Here is a 21312-nt window from a genome sequence, read left to right as displayed (position 1 = left end):
TGCCATGAAAATAAAGCTCCATTTTAATATCTTTGCTTTACAATGTGTTAATTATGTTTTAATGTATTCTCACTAATAGACTATAACAGTTAATTAAACAAATAGGGATTATTAGTTTAACATTAGCTAGTAACTAACACCATTTAGCGATATAATGTGTTTATAATTAATTTAGCCGGGAATGGGATGTGTTATAGTACCTTTTTTTATTATATGAAAGGGAAGCGCTTGACCACGATCTCGCCAGATGGTAAGCTGAGATGTGGCCTAAGATGAAGAAGGTACCCGTTCACTCTTCGCTTGAACCTAATTATTATTGTTCATATTCTAACTGTTAAGTCTAGGCTATACGATGTTTTTTTTAATCATAAATATAATCAATAATTTGAGTTTTATCGTTATATTAAAGTGATATTTACATTCTACAAGGTACAATTCGAAAATAATAATATTAAAATGTTTGTAATTTTATAGGTAATTTAAATTTAAAACTATAATATTTTTGTGAAGATTACTAATAATGTTGGTAACGTTTTGACTTATAACATGAACGGACTAAGCTATGGAATCTATAAAACACTAATCTTTACTTTTTTCTTAATCAGATTTAACAAAACAAATATTATGATAGATCGGCACAAATAACGAAAATGACATTAATTAAATTTCTCAAAGGTATCTGGAAAATCTTTCAAATATTTAATAAGGGCGTTTAACCCAATTTCTTCGATAGCATTGGGTACTTGTTACAAAGAGATATATCTCCAAGAAATTGGATTTAATACGATTATCCGATTTAAGAGATATCGAGTCGACTCGAGTATTCGTGTAATAATCAATCGACTTTTTATATTCTGATTTATTCTGAATTTATTTAAAACAGCGCACCTTAGAACATACTTACTTAAAATATAAGTCAATAATTAATTATATGTTATTAACACGTTGAAACAAATTGAAAAGCAAATTGCATACACATTACCCGAGTGAATTTAATTAAAAATTTAATATTCATTTCATTCATAGCGTCATTTAATTACCAAGTATTTACCATATTATATCATATTGCGAGAGCGAGTTTTCGGAGTTCATACTAATTAATAGTTTAAAATTTCAGTTAGAAACTTTGTTTTTGGGACATTGTTAATTGACAGTAATAAATGGTTAATGATATAAGATGATATAATAGTTGATAAAAGATATAAAATATTTTTTTCCAATGCGGTAATTAGTTTATTTTTTTTTTCAAATCGCGACGAACATGGTTGGCCAGAAATTTTTTAGAATAACTTACCCACGAAATTTGCTTAATTCCTTACTTTATACAGAGCGTTCAGACGTAATACTTCTATTAGCACGAGGGTTAAAACAGAATTAACAAAAAAAAAAATATTACCCGGAAAGTAAACTAACATCTTCATAGAATGTTCAAATTAATATTTCTGAAATTAATTATTCTAAGAACTTCGCTAAAAGAACAAAATTAGGTTGAAAAACAGTATTTGCTTTTATTATTTAATTTATACGAGAACTTTGAAGATAAAGTTGTGAAATAATTTCATCGATGAAACTTGAAGATCACAAATAAAAGTTTCTTCGCTGATAGTATGTTTCAACAATGTTACTGATTAAATTTGAATTAATAACAATTAGTCATTAATTGGAATGAATAAATCTAATTTGGTCATATAAAAAGAAGGAGGAGAATTTTTTGTTTCTTTGTAAAGTATCGCACTTGTTTGTGTTTAGTTGATAGGTGTTGTATAAATTATGTTTACAATACTAGCTTTGTCCCGCGACTTGTTTTGTGTGTAATCTAAATTAAAGCGGAAGTCCTTCTTTACACGTCATATTCTTCACATCACAACAATTATTAAAAAATATATATACGATAAACAGTTTAATAGACCGCTATTATTTTATTTTATTATAAGTTTCATTATATATACCTAAACAGACAAACATAATTAAGCTCCTCTTCTATAAGTTCATCTAAATCGGTTCAGCCGATTTGATGTGGAAAGGGAACATACTTTCGAATTACTGTTGAGTAATACATAATTTTATTTAATTTATTCATTCAAAATGAAGTGATTACGCTCACCATACATTAATATAAAGTACTAGGTTTCCGCCCGCGGCTTCGCCCGCGCAGTCAAAGAAAACCCCGCATAGTTCCCGTTCCCATGGAATTTCCGGGATCGCGTCATATTCCCGGGATAAAAAGTAGCCTATGTCCTTTCTCGGGTATCAAAATGTCTCCATACTAAATTTCATGAAAATTGGTTCAGTAGTTTAGGCGTGATTGAGTAACAGACAGACAGACAGAGTTACTTTCGCATTTATAATATTAAGTATGGATTCAATACGATAAAAGGGAAAATTCAAATTTTCCTATCCGTACATTACAAAGTAACAATAATCGTTATAGCCGAATATTGAAAATCAATGGGGAGTGGATTTTTTCCTTAAATTACGCTAAGAGGGTCGGTATTGATAAGTACGTGATAGCTTTTCACATTCGCCCGTCTGCTTTTCTTACGTTTAAAATGAATTTAATTTAAATGATTGTAGACCTTTTTCGTAAATACCGTTATTGAATAAGGTTCTTTTTATCTTTAGATAATTTAAAATGAAAGAACAGTATATGTTTTGTATATTTTTTAAAGGTACGTGTTTATGTAATGTAATTTGTAAGGCTTTTTATAGTGGCTTAAAATAAGCAACCGAATAGAACGTCTGAATTATAATTAAATAAAGGTAATTTAACTGTAGGAAAAAAATCTGGATGAAGCTTAAACATATGTATCGTATATTATGTATTTATCGAGATTTATCTATACTAATATTATAAAGCTGAAGAGTACGTTTGTTTGAACGCGCTAATCACAGGAAGTACTGGAAGGCCATTTAGAGTGGAGTCACGCGGGTGAAATCGCGAAGCGCCGCTAGTATTTGATAAAAACTCCGTAAGAAACAAATACACACTCATGAAAGCACTCAATCAAGTCGTCTATTACTTTAAAATACAATTAACTTTCTAGTTTCCGCGTCAATCGCCGGCACAAAATATTTAACGATTGCTTCTAATATTTATGTGTGACGATTTCGCGCTTTATTTCCGGTGATGTTGATCAAGTTTTCCATCGAAAACGTTCATAAAGTTATAAAGTAACGAAGTAAGTAAAGTAAGTTAGTAACGAACTTATGTGACACCATGCCTTCAAGCCACACCTCCGCCCGTCGGAGTGGGGAGCGTGAGGTTTTTTCGTTACGAAATTTCTAGATTCAGTCCCCGCGCTCAAGGCCTGCATTAGAAACTATGCAATAGCTTAAAAATAAACAAAGTTAAGAATACGAAAATGGCGGGATTTCTTTTTAATGTGCATATAGTCTTTTACATCAATAAAAGTCAGTAGTTATTGTGAACCTAATTTAATAATATAGGTACTTAGTTGAAAAAATCAAACCTTCACTGGTTGATTTTTGTTTTATATGTGAGCTGTAGATATCTTTTACCTTCTCATACTCTCAAAGATTAAGCTACACGTGTATTATTTGAATTCTATTATTAAATTTGTTCTAGTACCCGTTTAAAACTCAAATACTTCAGCATCCATTGTGCTCAAACTCAACACGATACATAACCTACATATATATTTATACCATTTCCACATGTCTCATGCACGCCATAACATGCGTCCTGAAGCGTGCGGGGTACAGCTTGTAATTATATAAATTACAGACCAAATACGAATGATCTTCCACTCGAGAGGGTCGACCGAAAACTCGGAGTAAATTTGGGATGCTTTTTATCATAGTTAAGAGAGACGCCCTCGGCTTCAACTTATAATTTATACGTGTAACAGAAAAAGTGAACAAGCCTGTTTAATTTTTTTTAAGTGGACTGTGGAACCCTTTTTTTAAATTAGGCGCTCGTTTTATCCTCTTTTAATAAATTAACAATCTCAGCTATAACACTGAAAGTTATATCAATCTTGAACGCCTGTTTTGGAGTCTAGGTAACTACAGAAAACATACAAATAGTTAAGACAAATAAATATAATATAATAATAAGTTAAAGAATTTTTTAAGAATATTAAATGCGTTCTGTTCGTTGTATTATTTTACTCGACAATTCGAACACTTAACAGCGAGTATGGTCACGGGAAGGCTGACTTAAAAGTATGTAATTTCTAAATATGTATATAATACTCGTGTAAAATTATAAACACAAAAAAGTTCTAGACAAATGGATATAAAAAGACGAAGAGTGGTTTCTTTAGAACAAAGCCGAAATCTTCTTCCGAGAAAAACAAATGTAACGAAAGTTTCCGTACAAATAAAATACTGTAAATAAATAAAGGTAACAATAACCAAGAGTATTGGTTACACTAATAATAATGTTATCTGATATTTAAAACAGATTTATTACGACTGGCAACAGGTTATTATAATTCCTTGTTTTATTTATTCATAATATGAAAAATGGCGCGATTGTTTCTATAGGTCCAAATACGAATTTGAAGAGGTCCAATATCTTATAAAATAATGTACCTAACTAGTAGAGTTTGTTGATATTTATTATTAAGGGCCGATTTTTCAATGCTTGGATTAAACTTATTCGTCAAATAATGTATAAAACTACCATTTTAAAAACGTATTCTAATTGCCCGTATTTGACAGTTTACTATTACATTTTAATATTATCGTGTAATACTTTATTGGACGGATAAGTTTTATCTAAGCATTGAAAAATCGGCCCTTAGTTACATAATAATAATTAATTTAGTATAACAATTTATCTTTCTAGTTATTAAGTACTCCACGCTTCACAATTTTTAAATCTGTAATATCTTTGAAAATAATCTATTAAATCATCATAATATGCTGTACTGGGACATATTATATATCAACACTAGCTGTGCTCCGCGGTTTTACCCGCAGTACTCCGCTCCTGTTGGTCTTAGTGAGATGATAAAAATCCTATAGCCTTCCTCGATAAATGGGCTTTCTAACACGGAAATAATTCTCAAATCCGACCAGTATTTCCTGAGATTAGCGCGTAACAAACAAACAAACAAACTTTCAGCTTTATAATATTAGTATATATTAAATCAACGATACATTTAAGTATTTTATGTTTTTATGGTATTTAGGTACCTATTAAATTGGATAAGGATTAAATATGTTGTCTTGATTAAAATCGTTTCCATTATCTGTCGTAAAAAGTAGTAGACCATTGTGGAGTTTTATGACAGATACATACGTAAATATAAAATGCAATATTTTCTCTTTTAAAAGAGCCAAATATATTCAAGTTAATTATGTCCAACGACGTGCACGGGACAGTTTTGGCAGACTGTGACTTTCATACAACTAATAAAGAAATTTGTTACGGATTTCAATTTGAGTTAATTTTTATTTGAATTCTATTTTATAATGAAATTTTAATAAATGATAATAATAATGAATTAGTTAAGTAAATTATAATTTTACTATGAATAATACCTATATAATAAGAGTCTAAACTAGTTTTGTGTAGCTTATAATGATTAATTTTGTATTTTAAGATACTACCTATACAATGTACTTCCACCAATAAATCAATCAAAACAGATTTCTAAATAAAAAGTAAACCTGTGTAATGTAATCGTTCGTAGCATGTTCGTAGCAAACGCTACGAGTCTACAAGTATCTACGTTATTCCTTACATCTTAACAATACTTAAGAATAATCTATACAATATGATATAGAAAATACATCTATTTATTGTTATTTTATATAAACTCTTTATTGCGCTGCCAACAATACAAAAAAAATACAAACAAAACTTATTCTAAAAGAAAAACAGCACAGAAAGCAGCCTTATCACTTAAGATTGATCTCATAAGAAAACGCAGTAAAATTGTATGCAACATAGTAAAATTGAAAGCGTATATTATCATCTTAAGTCAATCTATCACGCCGCGGCCGGCACTCCATCGACGCTCAACCCTTGAGGCATATTCGTCGAGCGATATAGAACACAGATTTTAATAAACTAGATACACTTAGATTTTAAAATTCGTGTCATTTTAATATAGTATTTTATAACCTGAAGCTAGTTCAAAGTGGCCGACTGCTTCGCGCAGCAATTGCTTCGCTAGGCTGCTCGTGCTCAACCCGTGGAGATTTGTCTATAATAATTATTGACATACAATATAAGTTGTTACTTCAAAGATTGATTATAACATATAACAAGTCTTTGCAATTTTAACTACAAAAGTAGTATGACCTAACTATATATTATGTACCTAGACGATAAATATTATTAGATTCACTAGAGTAAATAGGATGAAACGATTGTACTAATTCTCAATAAACAAGGTTCAATATACTAGATGTCCGACGAAATCTAATCTCGTTGGAGCGTTTCATTGCTTTCATACACATAAATACAAATAAAAGTCCTTTATTATATTTATTTATTAATAATAGAAACAAAATCTATCAAAGTAACTTTTTTTCGGTAAATGTAGAGGAAAGATAGGTTTGTAAGCAAAGCTTATTTCTATAAACAAGTGATAACTGCGATAAAAACAACCGACTTCAAACTTGCACTTGCAAAATTTACAAATACCTACAGACAAAAATGCTCATAAAATAAAAACTACTGGGCCTATTCGAATAAAATTTTTATGGGACCAATTCGACACCATCCCGCATCGAACAAAAAAAGAATCACGTAAATTGGTTCAGAAACCTCGGAGTAATCGGGGTACATACATAAAAAAATAATATATATATACCGGCCGAATTGATAACCCCCTCCTTTTTTTTGAAGTCGGTTAATAAATGCAATAGTTAATATGCAATAAAGCACTAACACATTAACAGCTATTACGAATATCCAACTGCAGAACCGGTAGCGTCAGAGAATTATGGTACATTATTGAGTGCTTTGCGCCTAATCTATACACGGGAAGTTACTCGGTATTTGCTCTATGTGATCTATGACTTGGCTACATAGGGCTATCGCTTGCAATGTTGTGACATTGAATACGTAGGGCTTCAACTCTTTCTATTAATAAACCGTTTTCCGATGAAAGTAGAATAGATTGACATTTAATACGATTTAAACCAAGAATTTAAACTCATTTATTTTTTACTATATTATGTATGACGATGTATACACTGTGATAGATATATTGAATATTGGCTAGCGACAAAGTGAGTTTTAATATAGTATTTATGTTTGATTTAACGCGGATATTTTACATTAATAAATTAAATATTTGAACGGATTTTAAACGCGATTTATATTATCATCCTAACGGAGACTAAATTAATTGCGTTTAAAATCCGTTAAAATACTTAGTTTCTGAGTTGTAACATGTTTTTCTAAATGGATAATATCCGGGTGGTATTATACATTTAGAAAAACATGTTCATGTACAAATTTATTCCTGTATATTAATTCAAAATGGCGTTTTGATTATCGGTTCAATCTGAAACTGTTTCGAATGACATGACTTGCGTTTTGTAGCGTGAAGACTTAGAAACTCTATGACGATAATATCGGAATTTCCAACAACAGTTGTTTTAAAATTAAAATTGTTACTTGAGGCATTTTTAACCAGTTTTATAGTAAACAGCAATATTTTAATCTGTTACTAGATTTTTGATTTCAGACTTGTTTGAAGACTATTATTAGGTAATTTAAAAATAGCTTTTACTGTTATGAATAATTTTAATTTTAAATCATCCCACGCACCTTTTACTTATTAACTTAAATGTTCATCCCTAACGTATATTTAAATATTTAAAAGATTAAAAAGTCTTAAAAGGCTATGTTTATTTTTGTCCCTAATACTTTATTCTACATAGCGACTGTACTTAATACGAGTATGGCGGGAAAACCCGTTACTGCGTCATAGTGATTTCTATGTGATTAAAAATCACCGGTGATTTATGATTTTTGAATTGTAATATTTTTTATTATAATAAACATAAACACGCATTACATGAAAATCTGACATAGAATACCTACTGAGCTAATTAGCTGGATTTTATATACAAAACAGTGAATAGTCAAAAATCAATCAACAAATCAATACTCAATTAGCGACTTATCTGAAAAGTCAATATTTAAATTTTTTGACGCGTTTTTCTGGCATGTAATATTAATTTTTCAAAAAATGTATACTGTAGGTATTCTTGATCTGTTCATTGTGCTCATTTTGCTTACATTAGGGATAGATATTTTTATCTATTGACATACTGTTATTTATAACTGCGACGTGATTAACTGTTACTTCATTAGTCACAGTGATCACGTCCCTACCTATTATATATATTATATTATTACCTTCATTCACGTGTCCCCGTAATCCTCTTACTCTATGCTTTGCATTCATTTAGAAGGCATCACTTCCTACGAGAATGAAATTGTGCTAGCCTTTACTGAATGAAACCAATATACCATAGATATTCAACTCAAATAACACAATAATCTAATAATAATTATATTTATTATCTTGACCGAATTAAAAACAGTAGGAATCTCTATTCGTCATACGGTTGATAATTTGACAAGTATCTAAGATAATTAAATGACGTATGTCATTTCAAATGTATACTTTGTACTCACAGAATAATTACAAAAAAATATAAGAGATAAATTCAACAATATTCAGAATGGTTAATGACTGTTTTTTCTTCGTTACATTTTCCTAGACTACTAAAATAATATATTAATATAGGAACTTCATTTTATATTTATATAACTCTTGTAACATCCCTTGTTAGTGTATAACATCGCTCGTTAGGGATTTCCTTAGTAAATACGGAGGATTCTAAAGACTTGCTATTTTTGATTACACAATGAACGTACAACAAACAGAAAATATTGTATGTTTTATGCTTCTAGTCTCGTAATAACGAAGATTTTTAATCTTGGTCGTAAAATTTCTAAAGTTAAATTTTAGATCTATTTATAAATCAGTAATTGGTGTTTATGTTACAATAAAATTTGTAAGGCTTTACTCTATTATACTTGATATTTTTACACACTAATAATTATGTCTTAAAATTAATAATTTCTTAGTGCAAGAAGACAGTATAAGAAAAATTAAACCATTAGTGTGCCTACCGAATCATTATAAACAAGATACTGTTTATAAATTCATAAAAGTAAAACACAATAATACTAGCTTTCCGCCCGCGGCTTCGCCCGCTTTATCTAAAACCTAATAAGTTATAGTATACTAATACCTTCCTATTGAATCACTCTATCTATTAAAAAACCGCATCAAAATCCGTTGCGTAGTTTTGAAGATTTAAGCTTATATAGCGACAGAATAAGCGACTTTGTTTTATATACTATGTAGGTAGTGATAATTAAAGAAAGAGAGAAACCATTTATTCCAACACACACATGAATAGCATTGTAAATTATAAATAATAGGTAAAAGAAAACATAAATATACAATTACAAGTCCATCATACAATATTTTCAGAAGCGAACATCTAAATTCTAAACTCTACAACAGTTTATAACTACTGCACCATCAGAAACATTCTCGTAACCACTCCTTCATACTACATAATATACTTTACAATACATATTCCAACATATACTTTACCATACATATTCCACTCAAAGTCTTTTAAACAACTTGTAACACCATAATTCGATGTAAACTTATGACAATCTGAATAAAGCCTTGCCCTTGCATACTACGATAGTTAAATAATAGGATTGTTAGACTATGGTTAGGTACAATTCAACCCAATTGGATTAGCACTTCGAAGCCCTGGAGATCTAACATCATGTTACACGAACATGGGGTGTTCATTAGTCTTTGGTTATTCGTTTATCTTATAAATGGAGTATTGTTTGTGGTTTAGACATAAATTGAAAAATCACATTTTTTTAATCTTTTAAACCCTACTAAATAGGGAACTAATCATTAAAGACGTAGACGGACCCTCTTTTGTGATGGTAATACATTTTAATTACAATTAATTACTAATTACTCCCATACATAAAACATCAGATAGCAATAACATATCTGTCCACAGTTAAAAAACATTGATAGCAAATAAAATATGGGCGGCACCGACAAAATGCTGACACAGCATGCGGCAGCGTGATATATTGTAACGAATGCTCTGATATAAAATGCATACTCCAGAAAATTGTTTACTTCAACGGGATTCTTTAGCAAAATACATTGCATCAATTTATTAGATATTGTGCTGAGGCTTTCGCTATTTTCTGCTCGTTATCTTTCTGCTGCAAAGCATAAATCGTTTGAGCTTAATAGATTGTTGATTTTTACAAAATGGCGGATTAATTGAGTGTAATTTAAACGGCTTTTGTGATGTTATGTGGATATTTGTGTGGATTTACTAAGATGAATTTGTTTATAGAAAACATATCTTCTTAAAATAACTTAATATCTAACTATACGCATTATAGTAGTTTTTTTAAACGTTAAATCGATAGCTCCAAATTACTCACTTTTACTAAGGTAAATAAATCGCGTTTAAAATCAGTTAACGTAAGTGTTTATGTTACGTTTTTAATACGAATCAATAAAATACTTGATTAAATGAATTGAATTCTGATTTTTTTAATGAATTTGACTTTACACATTTTATCAAATTAAATTGGTTATTTCAATGGCTAGTAACTATGTGCTATTCCATGATATATGTAGCTAACAAAAGTGCCGATGTAACGTACTCTAATGTTGTGCTCTTCCGAGTGACAATTTAGTGCTGTCGCCGGTTGGAACAAGCTCTAATATTAACTATGTGCAAGTATTTATAGAAGTAGTCATTTGTAAGGCATAGTAGTTTATATGGGCAAAGATCGGTAGACGAAATTTCATGTATGATGCATTGAAACGTATACTCAAAAATTATGTAAATATTATATATATTGCTTATATAGATGTAAAATATACCTATGTATTAAATTAATTGATTTTTGGCAAATAGTTTTTTTTTATTAATAACGCATTGTGAAAGTGTGTTAGTTTATTTTACAATAATTGGTTATGACATTGGGCAAATTATAGACTACTTTTTACATCGGAGTTTTTTAGTACCTAAACGAATCAAAAGAAATATCATGAACTAGCTGTTCCCCGCGGTTTTACCCGCATTGCTCCGCTCCTGTAACCTGTTGGTCTTAGCGTGATGATAAATTATAGCCTTCCTCGATAAATAGGCTATATAACACCGAAAGATATTTTCAAATCGGACCAGTAGTTTCTGAGATTAGCGTATTCAAACAAACAAACAAACTCTTCAGCTTTATAATATTAGTATTATTATGTAAATTGTTATGAAACACATTTGTTTTATTATTTAATAAGAATGTCGATCTTCTATGTTATTCACATCGTATCTAAGCACGTTTTGAAATCTATCGCTACTTGAATGCACTTTAGATTATCTAATATCTAGGAAATATTGAGTATATGTTTGCTATATGCAAGATCTCGTTCATAAAATAATACATATATTATGAATTTTCAAACCGATACATAAATAACAATGCCTATTATATTTCGAAGAATATAATATTTAATTAATAAAACAAAACATGTTTTTTGTTACCTACATTGAATTAATGTGTCGTATTAATGACCTTTAATATAATTAAGACTGATTATATATTATATAATTCTTATAAAGAAACGAATTCGCTCGTCTTTTTTTCCTCAGTACGGAAGGCAGATACAGAAAAGAGCCCTCAAGAAACTCACAGATTAAAAATATTCATTAGCAAGTAAAAAGTTTTCATTCAATTTTGAATAGAAACGTATCGTATTGTTACTTTTACCACAGTATTTTACTGTCTGATGAGTTTACTAACGTATTACGAGTTTCTTTTATACAAATAATATTACATTGATTAAGTTTGGAAGTTTCATGTATCTTTTACATGTTATTTCATCTGGAAAAGAAAGTTTTTAGTTCTAATAATTATGTTTCTAAATAATAAACAGTGATTGGCTGACAAGTTGATTAAAACATTATTATACTTATGTTCAACGTAATAAGCTTATTTTGTGAAACGACGTCAAAAGTATTTTATAGTTGATTGGAAAACATAATATTTTGCTCCAGGAGAAAGCTTAAACTACAAAACAACGATTAAAGAGCCCTTTGTACTTTGCTGAAATTCTCGAAAATTTATAATAACATTAAAGTCTTGCAGCTCTAAGGATTTCTTAATATTTTTAATAACGCGAGATTGCCTTTATTTTTACTTTGTGATTTTTAAACTGTCCTATTTATTGACACTCTTTATATATTGATTTATAAACTTCTTTTTAAAATCGAGTAAAATTTCAAGGTCGCGTCATGGCAATACCATCAGATCATGGACTAAGGCATCGATTTTGGTATCTTTGAATCTGGCCATAGAAATTTCACTGCATTTGCTGCAAGTAGCTGAGTACACACGCTCTTTTTTATAACATTTGAAAGTTTATTATATCTGTGGGGCCCCAGATCACAAATTTTGTTATTTTATTTTATTGAATTGATATGAACTGTGAGACAATTATAATATTACCTTAAATTTCTATATTTCTCGTTAAAAATAATATCGTTACTGCTTTTATGAAAAAAACTCATTGAACGCCACTTTAGAAGTTCACTTTTAATTAATTTACGTACATGCATCGGATACTTTCAGTTTCTACATTTTATTGGAATTAAAATGTTATTTATTTATTTTAGATCAATTAATTTTAATTTAAAATTGCTATTAATGAACATTTTCAAATATTTAAGCGAATAAAACTCCTCAATTACTATTCACTTGAGACTAGATAAATCCAGACTTAATTGCGTAAGGTTTTATACCTTCGAAATTTACTTATTTTAGAAACTAGTCAGCAGATAAAAATATTAAGGGCTGATTTTTTAATCCTTGGTTAAAACTTAATCATTGAATAACGTATTAAACTAACATTTCAAAAATGTATTGTAATTGTCCGTATTTGACAGTTTACAGGTGACATTTTAATATGTTCGTGTAATACTTTATTGGAGGGATAAATTTTAACCAAGGATTGTTAAATCGGCTCTAAATCAACCCATCATTCTTCACAAAATCTTTTCCATATTTGATTGAACCACCCTTTACCTCCTAATACCTCCTGCTCTTTACCTTCAGAAAGTCAAGATATTCAATATACAACCAGTCTTTACTTGTGCATTTTGAAGTTGGGAGCTATCCATTCCCATTAGCCTTTACAGATGTAGTTTCAAATAAACTTGGAATAAATTTTTAATCAGATCTCTTTTACTTGCACGTCGAGTTAAGATCAAATTGCTTTGATTCGTACTTAGTTTGCGTGTACTTTTTATAATTGGATGTTTTTACATGAGTCTGTGATATTAATTTAAAAATATTGCAATTATAATGGCCTGTAGTTTACATATACCTTAAAGTTACTACTTATTAGTTGCTTTCTACAAATAGGATTCTGTTATGCTTGTCTAGATAGTAAAAAAATATTTTATTAATAGCGTATTTTTTACGAAAAAGATGCAATTTTTGCATTTATAAATATCTCCATGTTAAGTGTCATCAAAATCAGCTAATTGGTTTCGTTATGAGAGCGTAACAGAAACGTCAGTTTTTTTATTAAAACACTATTAGTTATGTAAATGACTACAGTTCAAGCAGAAATCACTATACCTTTTCAATTAATACTCTGTAAGTTACATAAATACCTATACTTAATGCTTACTATACCATTTTAATGACTACTTTAATACTTACTAGCTTTCCGCCCGCGGCTTCGCTCGCTTTGTCTAAAACCTAATAATTTATATAAAAAAACCTTCTTTGAAAATCGCTTTAACTATTTAAAAAACATATCAAAATCCGTTGCGTAGTTTTAAAGATTTAAGCGTACAAAGGGATAATAAAAGGTCAGAAAAAACGACTTTGTTTTATACTATATTATAGCTATATAGATATTTCAAGCAGAAATCTTAAATATACGATAAAATAATAGTCAGGCAATATATGTTAACAGTGTGGTAGAATTAGGTGTCTGGAGACCGATACCAATAATCACTTCCTACGGATTCCCTCTTAATTGAACTTGTCAACAATTCTATAATTGCCCGGAACTATTACGAGCTAGCCGTATTGTCTGAAAATTACACACTTGATTTCTTATTACGTAAGATATTAAACACATCGTCTAGTAAGCAACTTTTTTTAATTTCTTTTGTTTACAATGTTTTAAAATTATGTAGTTTGTTTAAAAATGCAATCGAGAAACTAATATCGTAACTTTAAGCTTCAATGGAAGATAAATTTTGGAAAGAAATAGAGTTTAATCTAGGTCGACAAAAGTTGCTAAAATCGAGTCATTTTTGAACTCTCATGATCATAAACAAACACGATTATAAAGGCAAAATTCGCTTATTTCACGTTCAATATTTTCAAGGATATGACACAAGAAGTCTTGTAATTAAGATTCGATTCAGTGATATTATGTATAAGTAAGTTAACGGTGTAATAAATTATTGTTAAAACAAAGGCTGGGATTGCATTCAGAAGCAGGCTTTGCCAGGACGTCTGCTCGAACAGATACCAGACAACTGAAATGGCAGAGGTTTTATATGTTAATTTAAAATTATTCCGTTTATAATGTAAATTATATCAGAGAGATTCTCTTGGATTCAAGTTAATTGTTAATATTCGTGATGTATATTGCGTCTGACGTGGCTTTATAGATTTGTATTTAGTAATGTTAACATACATAATTGTTTTTATAATAACTGCTATTTTTAAATCGAATATTTTTATATCCACGGCAATAAAGCTTGAGTAACAATACAGATAGTTCGATATTGGTTTATTACAACGAATACCCTTTAAGAATATATAAAATAAAATTGTAAACATAATAGAGTGTTAATATTAATCATTAAACTAGAATTAAACTATAAATGCATTAATTTCAATAAAATTTCTTCTAGTTCAAAATGTGGTGAAGGTTTTCAACTGTTCAGTTAAAATACACATTCAAAGTCAGTCGTTAACTGATGTTATTGACCGTATACAAGTGACCTTTACATTATGGTAACCAAAATACAAAATTAAAGTTTACGCCCTGTTTAGACTTCGCCACAGTAAGTAGTTGATAGTTGTTATATTATAAACTACTAACTGATTTTTATAATGAATAGAATATAATAATAGATTTTCATATTAATTGACGTAAAACTCGAATTAACAAGTGATAACTGCGTTAAAAACAACCGACTTCAAACTTGCACTTGCAACATTTACAAATACAGACAAAAATGCTCATAAAATAAAAACTACTGAGCCTATCCGAATAAAATTTTTATGGGACCAATTCAACACCATCCCGTATCGAACAAAAAAAGAATCACGTAATTCGGTTCAGAAACCTCGGAGTAATCGGTGTACATACATAAAAAAAACATACCAGCCGAATTGATAGCCTCCTCCTTTTTTTTGAAGTCGGTTAAAAATAACGTTTGTTTATCTTAGGTACATAATAATAGCGTTGTCAATACGTTAAAATTTCTTCTAAGGTTTTTATATTGGTTAAAAAAATCTAAATACATTACTTTTCAATTTAAAATAATGGTCACGAAATTAGCATATTTTTTTGTTTAGCCCTTTATATTTTTATTTACAATATAGCGGACAAAAATCTAATCAAATAAAAAGGCATCCATATATCTAACGTTGGACAACCCTAACGTATATTAGGGTAGGTTAGATTGAAAGTAAATCCGTTCAGAAAGATCTATTGAGAGTCTGGGTTCTAGGAAATAGTGATTGGTATGGAACCTATATACAAGTATCTAGCGGAATATTTATTTTGTACAACCCTAGTTCAAACGATATTATAAACAAAGACTTGAAGAAAATTGTCTCAATATATGACACACTGTAGCAAATTTGATAATGATGAAAGTATGGACAGATAGAAAACAATTTTTTTTATTAAAGCTTAAACAAGTATATACTATACATATAGTATCAATAGTATAATATATTTGGCTTTAGAAAAACTACAGTTATCTTAATGTGAAAATATAATAATTAACTGTTGAGTAATTATCTCTTCACTCACTTCACTTACTGTGAAATAATTATTAACTTATTAAAAGAGAATTCTTTATTCTATGTTCCAAAACGAAAACAGGAAATGCACACTTATTAAAAACTTTAGAATATCTGTGAAACTCCAAATACGCGATCTAAAATGTTAGCTTTATTCCTTTTATACTTTACAAAGATAAAAATATAAAATAAGAGATGGATTGAGGCAGAGTTTTCTTTAAATCCCCACATAATATTAAATACATGGAACGTTGAACTCCTTTGCGACGCTTATAAAAAGAAGCCTTAAAAACTGCATCGGCTATATCCTTTACAATGAAACCGTTTCAAACACATCTTCATCATTTCGTTTGATTATCAAAGAGATTTAATTAATCTTAAGGCTCTTTGTGGATCGCGAATAAAATTAATCGAGCTTCTATTTGCTGAATTCCTTATAATTGACATTCGACTTCTAAGATTTCTGTTATTAATTATTATAAATTTAATTGGCGATAAAATTCACACATTAATGTACGTAGTTACATGAAATTGTGGCAACGTAGTTAATACAATATTAAGCATAGATAAGGTAAACTCTTCCTCAAACCATCTAATAGGTAACTCTTAAAACCAACAGTTGCGATGTAACCGCCTACGTAACCGTTACTTATGACAAGATACAATAAAACAATTGTGATGATCAAATGAAGGCGTCCAAAATCGAATTAGTTAAAGATTTAACGTAGCTTAGTTAGCAGAGTTAGTTGTAGCTATGATGTGCGCGGCGGTGGGCTGCGTGGTTAGGGTATAGCGAGATGGCGGCGGTCGCCGGCTTGTATGGACTGGGCGATGAGCAGCGCGGCAGGCACCGGCGAGGCCAGGCCAACGCGGAGCGCTCGGAGTCCCGGGACGATAACACCGAGGCGTAAGTATTTTGTACTTATACTAAGCATGAATCTACATCTGATCACATGTTATATCCATCATTGTTATAGTTGCTGAAGGCAGTAAGACAAGATGTTGCTGCTAAATACGTTGATAAGATGCTAGATAAAGGTGACTGGGATATTTGTGTCTCTAGCTGCTGAAGTTTACAATATATTTTTCAGCCGAATTTCGCTCTGCCAAAGTTTTGGTTGATGTGCGTTTTGCCCACGATAATGCAAGCTAGATCTAATCTTACTGAAGTACACTATTCATCAATCATTGCTCGTCAGAATAATCATTTCTTGGTTTAATATGAACTCTATACGATTGGTCAATAGATACAAATTGATACATTTAATTAAATGAAAAGATACATGTACAGCCAAAGTTTTCTTTTGTATCTGAAAATAATACAAAGAAAATATTACATAATATGATCAATATTTATAAGAACAAATATTCGATCGAATACACTAGATATGGTACGTGCTTCCAAAAAGCAGGTCAAGAAATCAGACCGCACAATAGCTATCTATGAATTTAAATCAGTAATTTTAAATTTCAAGGCATTCTGTGTTGAAGCAATTTTTGAAATGCCCTGTATATGTGATAAATAGAGGGTAATTCATATGTGTAAATATAAGATTTATCAGCTTGAAAGCTCGTACACGAAGCTCTTTTCTTGATATACTTAATATTTTGTAAGGCGATGACAATTTGTTTTACATTAATAATACTAGGTATATTTTGGAAAAGTAGGTACCTACAAACAGGCTTTATTAATAGCGTAGACTTTAGAGTACAACGTCAGCTTCGCGTGGTTAACTAATTATTATTTATTTAAAAAAAAATTATACTATGAAGTTGCCTGTGATTATAATATTTTATATTCGTTAGCAGTACTCATGAAAATAAAAGCTTTGCAATTAAATTTTAAAATTAATATAATTAAAAATTGCAACAGATTTACTTTCCAAAATACACAAAATAACAATTAAATTTAACTGTATTGAAATGAATATCAAATAGACACAATGTGAATTTTCAGCAAAACGGAATACAGTTTCTAATCCATTGCAAGTGCAGTGGAATGAAAGATCTGACACGACCTCAAAGCCAAAGCTCAGAAACGATAGCTCTACGTCCAATACCCATAAACTCCGAATACATGACATATAACACATAGTGTAACATAATATTATATGAAGCTCAGTGGTCCTTGGACTTTCATCGAAAAGTCGACCAATAAATAAATATATTTTTCAATTCATCTGCACATTATCTTCATCACTACTTGTAACAGTGAAAAACGCCTTGATGAAAAGGTAATGCGCAAAAAACAACATATTGTGATATTAGTAACATTCAACAACAACAGCAACAAACAACATAAGAATGCTCATAAATTAAACAAAAACTAATAATTAAGTCGATAACGACTATACCTTATTCTGAATGAATTAAACAAAAAATGAATTTAAATCCAGTACAATTGGTTATCTCCAAATGCACATAGTACATTGATATACCATTCTGTCCATAAAAGCAGAACAGCGTATAGCCAGTAGGTATTAACATAATGCATATGGCTTGCAATCACCCAAGTGAAATCCACACCGCGGAACACATGTCATGTCACGTAACACGATGTTATACCACCTACAGAGTGCTATTGACGTGTAATACTTCTATCTTAGATTTATAAGATTTTATCTTCCTCGTTGTTCTTAATTGATTTGTTTTTACTCATCAATTTTTAATTTTCCATCCTTTCATTTAAATTTTAAGGGTTTGTAAACATAGCCGACATTCAATTAATGGGAAAGAATGTTCATTTTATTTCAAAATATTAAGTAGATAACATTATAAATTTATAACATTGTTTCAACATTATATTTTAATAGCCCGATGTTTTGTGGCATATTTATTAAAGTCTTCCTCAAACCAACAGCTGTATTTTGTACAAAATTTACCAAAAAGTTCCAATAGAATGAGCAAAACTTCCCGCTCGTTCCACGCATCGTGTTAAAGTCGTAACATACACCACTCTTTATACGTACACGCACATTTAAAATCAATGTCAGATTACTCCACAAAAATGTACGTTTTAAATATTTATTTATTCGCAAATTCTACTGCGCTTGTGACGATTTTATAAATGAATGGTTTCGTCTCTCTTCCCAACAGTGCATACATTAAACTACATAATATTATGTATCTTCTAAGTATACTATAGTAATATTATGTATAAATTCACAAAATACGACAACTTTCAGCTAACCATTGCTACAGCAAATTTTACTTATCAGTAAAAATTACGTACACCGATTATAATATTATGTAATGCTTATTTACTGGATTTAAAACGCTTTTATCCCTATTAAAATAAATGTATAAAATTAAAACATCGGTGCATATTTTTATTTAATAATCTTCTTTTGACATTGAATTGTAGATTGCAATGCTCTATTCATAATATTTGAAAAGAAACAAATGCACAGGCTTTTGGTTCATAAATAAAAGAACAAAATGAATAATATTTCACAATTAGACATCCAAGGTTTTACATCGGATTTAAAACGATTTTAAATCGTAATGCTAATAATATAATATGCTAAAGCATTCTAACTTAGTGACCGGTATGTGTTAAAAATAGAAATCATTTTAGTGAACATTAATAATTATCATAAGTAATTAAACACACACTTCGCTTCTACTACTTACTTACTTACTCGAGGTTTAAGAGATTAAAGATGAAATATTCGCTTACGTGCATTTCTGACTTTATAGAAATCTTCCTGTATAAGATTTCCATCCCCTATTTAACCCTCATCAAACATAGAATTTTTAGTTATCTCTTTAAAACATCAATTATATTTTATAAAAATATGTTATGCATTAGACCAATAAGCATATTATGATATCAGTGATGATTTAAATTAATAAATACTTAAAAAGTAGCCTATCACCTAGAACGAATCTATGCTATTCATTAAAATCAATTAACCCGTTCGTGACATCGAAATATATAATATTATTTACTCTCGTGTTTATAACATTTGTAGAGACTTTTCAGTATTTGTGTTTCACAGAATTCTTTATAATTGTCCGAAGTTGTAGAAATTAAATGAGTCATATTGTAAATGATTTAATATTAAAATTGTGTCACGTCTTGTTGAGTCACAATAAAGTGGGACATAGATCGCCAGGGGGTCATGTCACCCTCGTAGTTTTGGTTAAACAAATCTATACTATAAAGCTGAAGAGTTTGTTTGTTTGAACGCGCTAATCTCGCGAACTACTGGTCCGATTTGAAAAATTCTTTCAGTTTTACATAGCCTTATCGAGGAAGGCTAAAGGCTTTATCATATCATCGCACGTTGAGAGGAGCGGATCACTGCGGGTAAAACCGCGGAGCACAGCTAGTCTTAATATATATAAATCTCGTGTCACAATGTTTGTCCTCAATGGACTCCTAAACCACTTAACCGATTATAATAAAATTCGCACACCATGTGCAGTTTGATCCAACTTGAGAGATAGGATAGTTTAAAACTTTAAATCTCAAATCGTTTTAGAGAAAGCGGGCGAAGCCGCGGGCGGTAAGCTAGTAATATATAAAGAATCTGAAATATTATAAGAACGCCATCTAGTCCCAAACTATTCAAACTTATAGTATGGGAAGTTGGGATCAGGGAAACTGATAACGAAGCGGCCGCGGCGCGTTCCAAACACAGTGGAGTTTTAGTCGGTAGAAATCTAACATACTCCGGATCCCATCTATATGCCAGTTTCCCCTAGGTACTTAAAAAAGTCAGACCATTTTTTGTTTTCAGACTTTTCCACCAATACTTTGACAGTGTCTTTGCCAAATTTTCTTCAGGTTCCCTCATCGCGGAGGAGGATTAGACAATTTTTCGTTTTGGCCACAATTCTTCTTCTTTACGAATATTTTAACTATAATAAAAATAAAAATATAATGTTGAAACAATATTTAATACCGTAAAATAAATATTTATCTGATTGCTTTATCCCTTACCAACACTTAACTACTTCCGATAGATTTCGACGTAAAAAAGGTTAAATATTCGTAATTTGGTACACAGGTCTAACCCGTGACTGGCCCATAGACCCATCACACAAAAAAAAATGTTTGATAAAATAATAATGAATTAAATTAAGTTTATTTCAACCTAAATACATAATGAAGCATAAAATGGGCATAATATTATCTTTTTGTTATAAATAACAAAGTGAGTTTAGCTCTGAAT

General features: G+C 30.0%; 1 protein-coding gene across 3 annotated transcripts in view; it reads left to right on the top strand.

Moving 5' to 3' along the window:
• LOC123705336 (potassium voltage-gated channel protein Shaker) overlaps positions 1-21312 on the top strand; it is a 149312-nt gene that overhangs the window by 45876 nt on the left and 82124 nt on the right. For all 3 annotated transcript variants that reach the window (XR_006753297.1, XM_045654076.1, XM_045654077.1), the window contains exon 2: positions 16752-17039. Coding sequence is in view for 2 of the 3 variants with exons in the window: in XM_045654076.1 (XP_045510032.1) it covers positions 16930-17039 (110 nt within the window). In the remaining variant the exon portion in view is untranslated. The remainder of the gene's footprint in view (positions 1-16751; positions 17040-21312) is intronic.

This window comes from Colias croceus, chromosome Z, assembly GCF_905220415.1.
Source record: "Colias croceus chromosome Z, ilColCroc2.1".
Lineage (NCBI taxonomy): Eukaryota > Metazoa > Arthropoda > Insecta > Lepidoptera > Pieridae > Colias > Colias croceus.
This window is presented reverse-complemented; position numbering and strand designations above follow the sequence as displayed.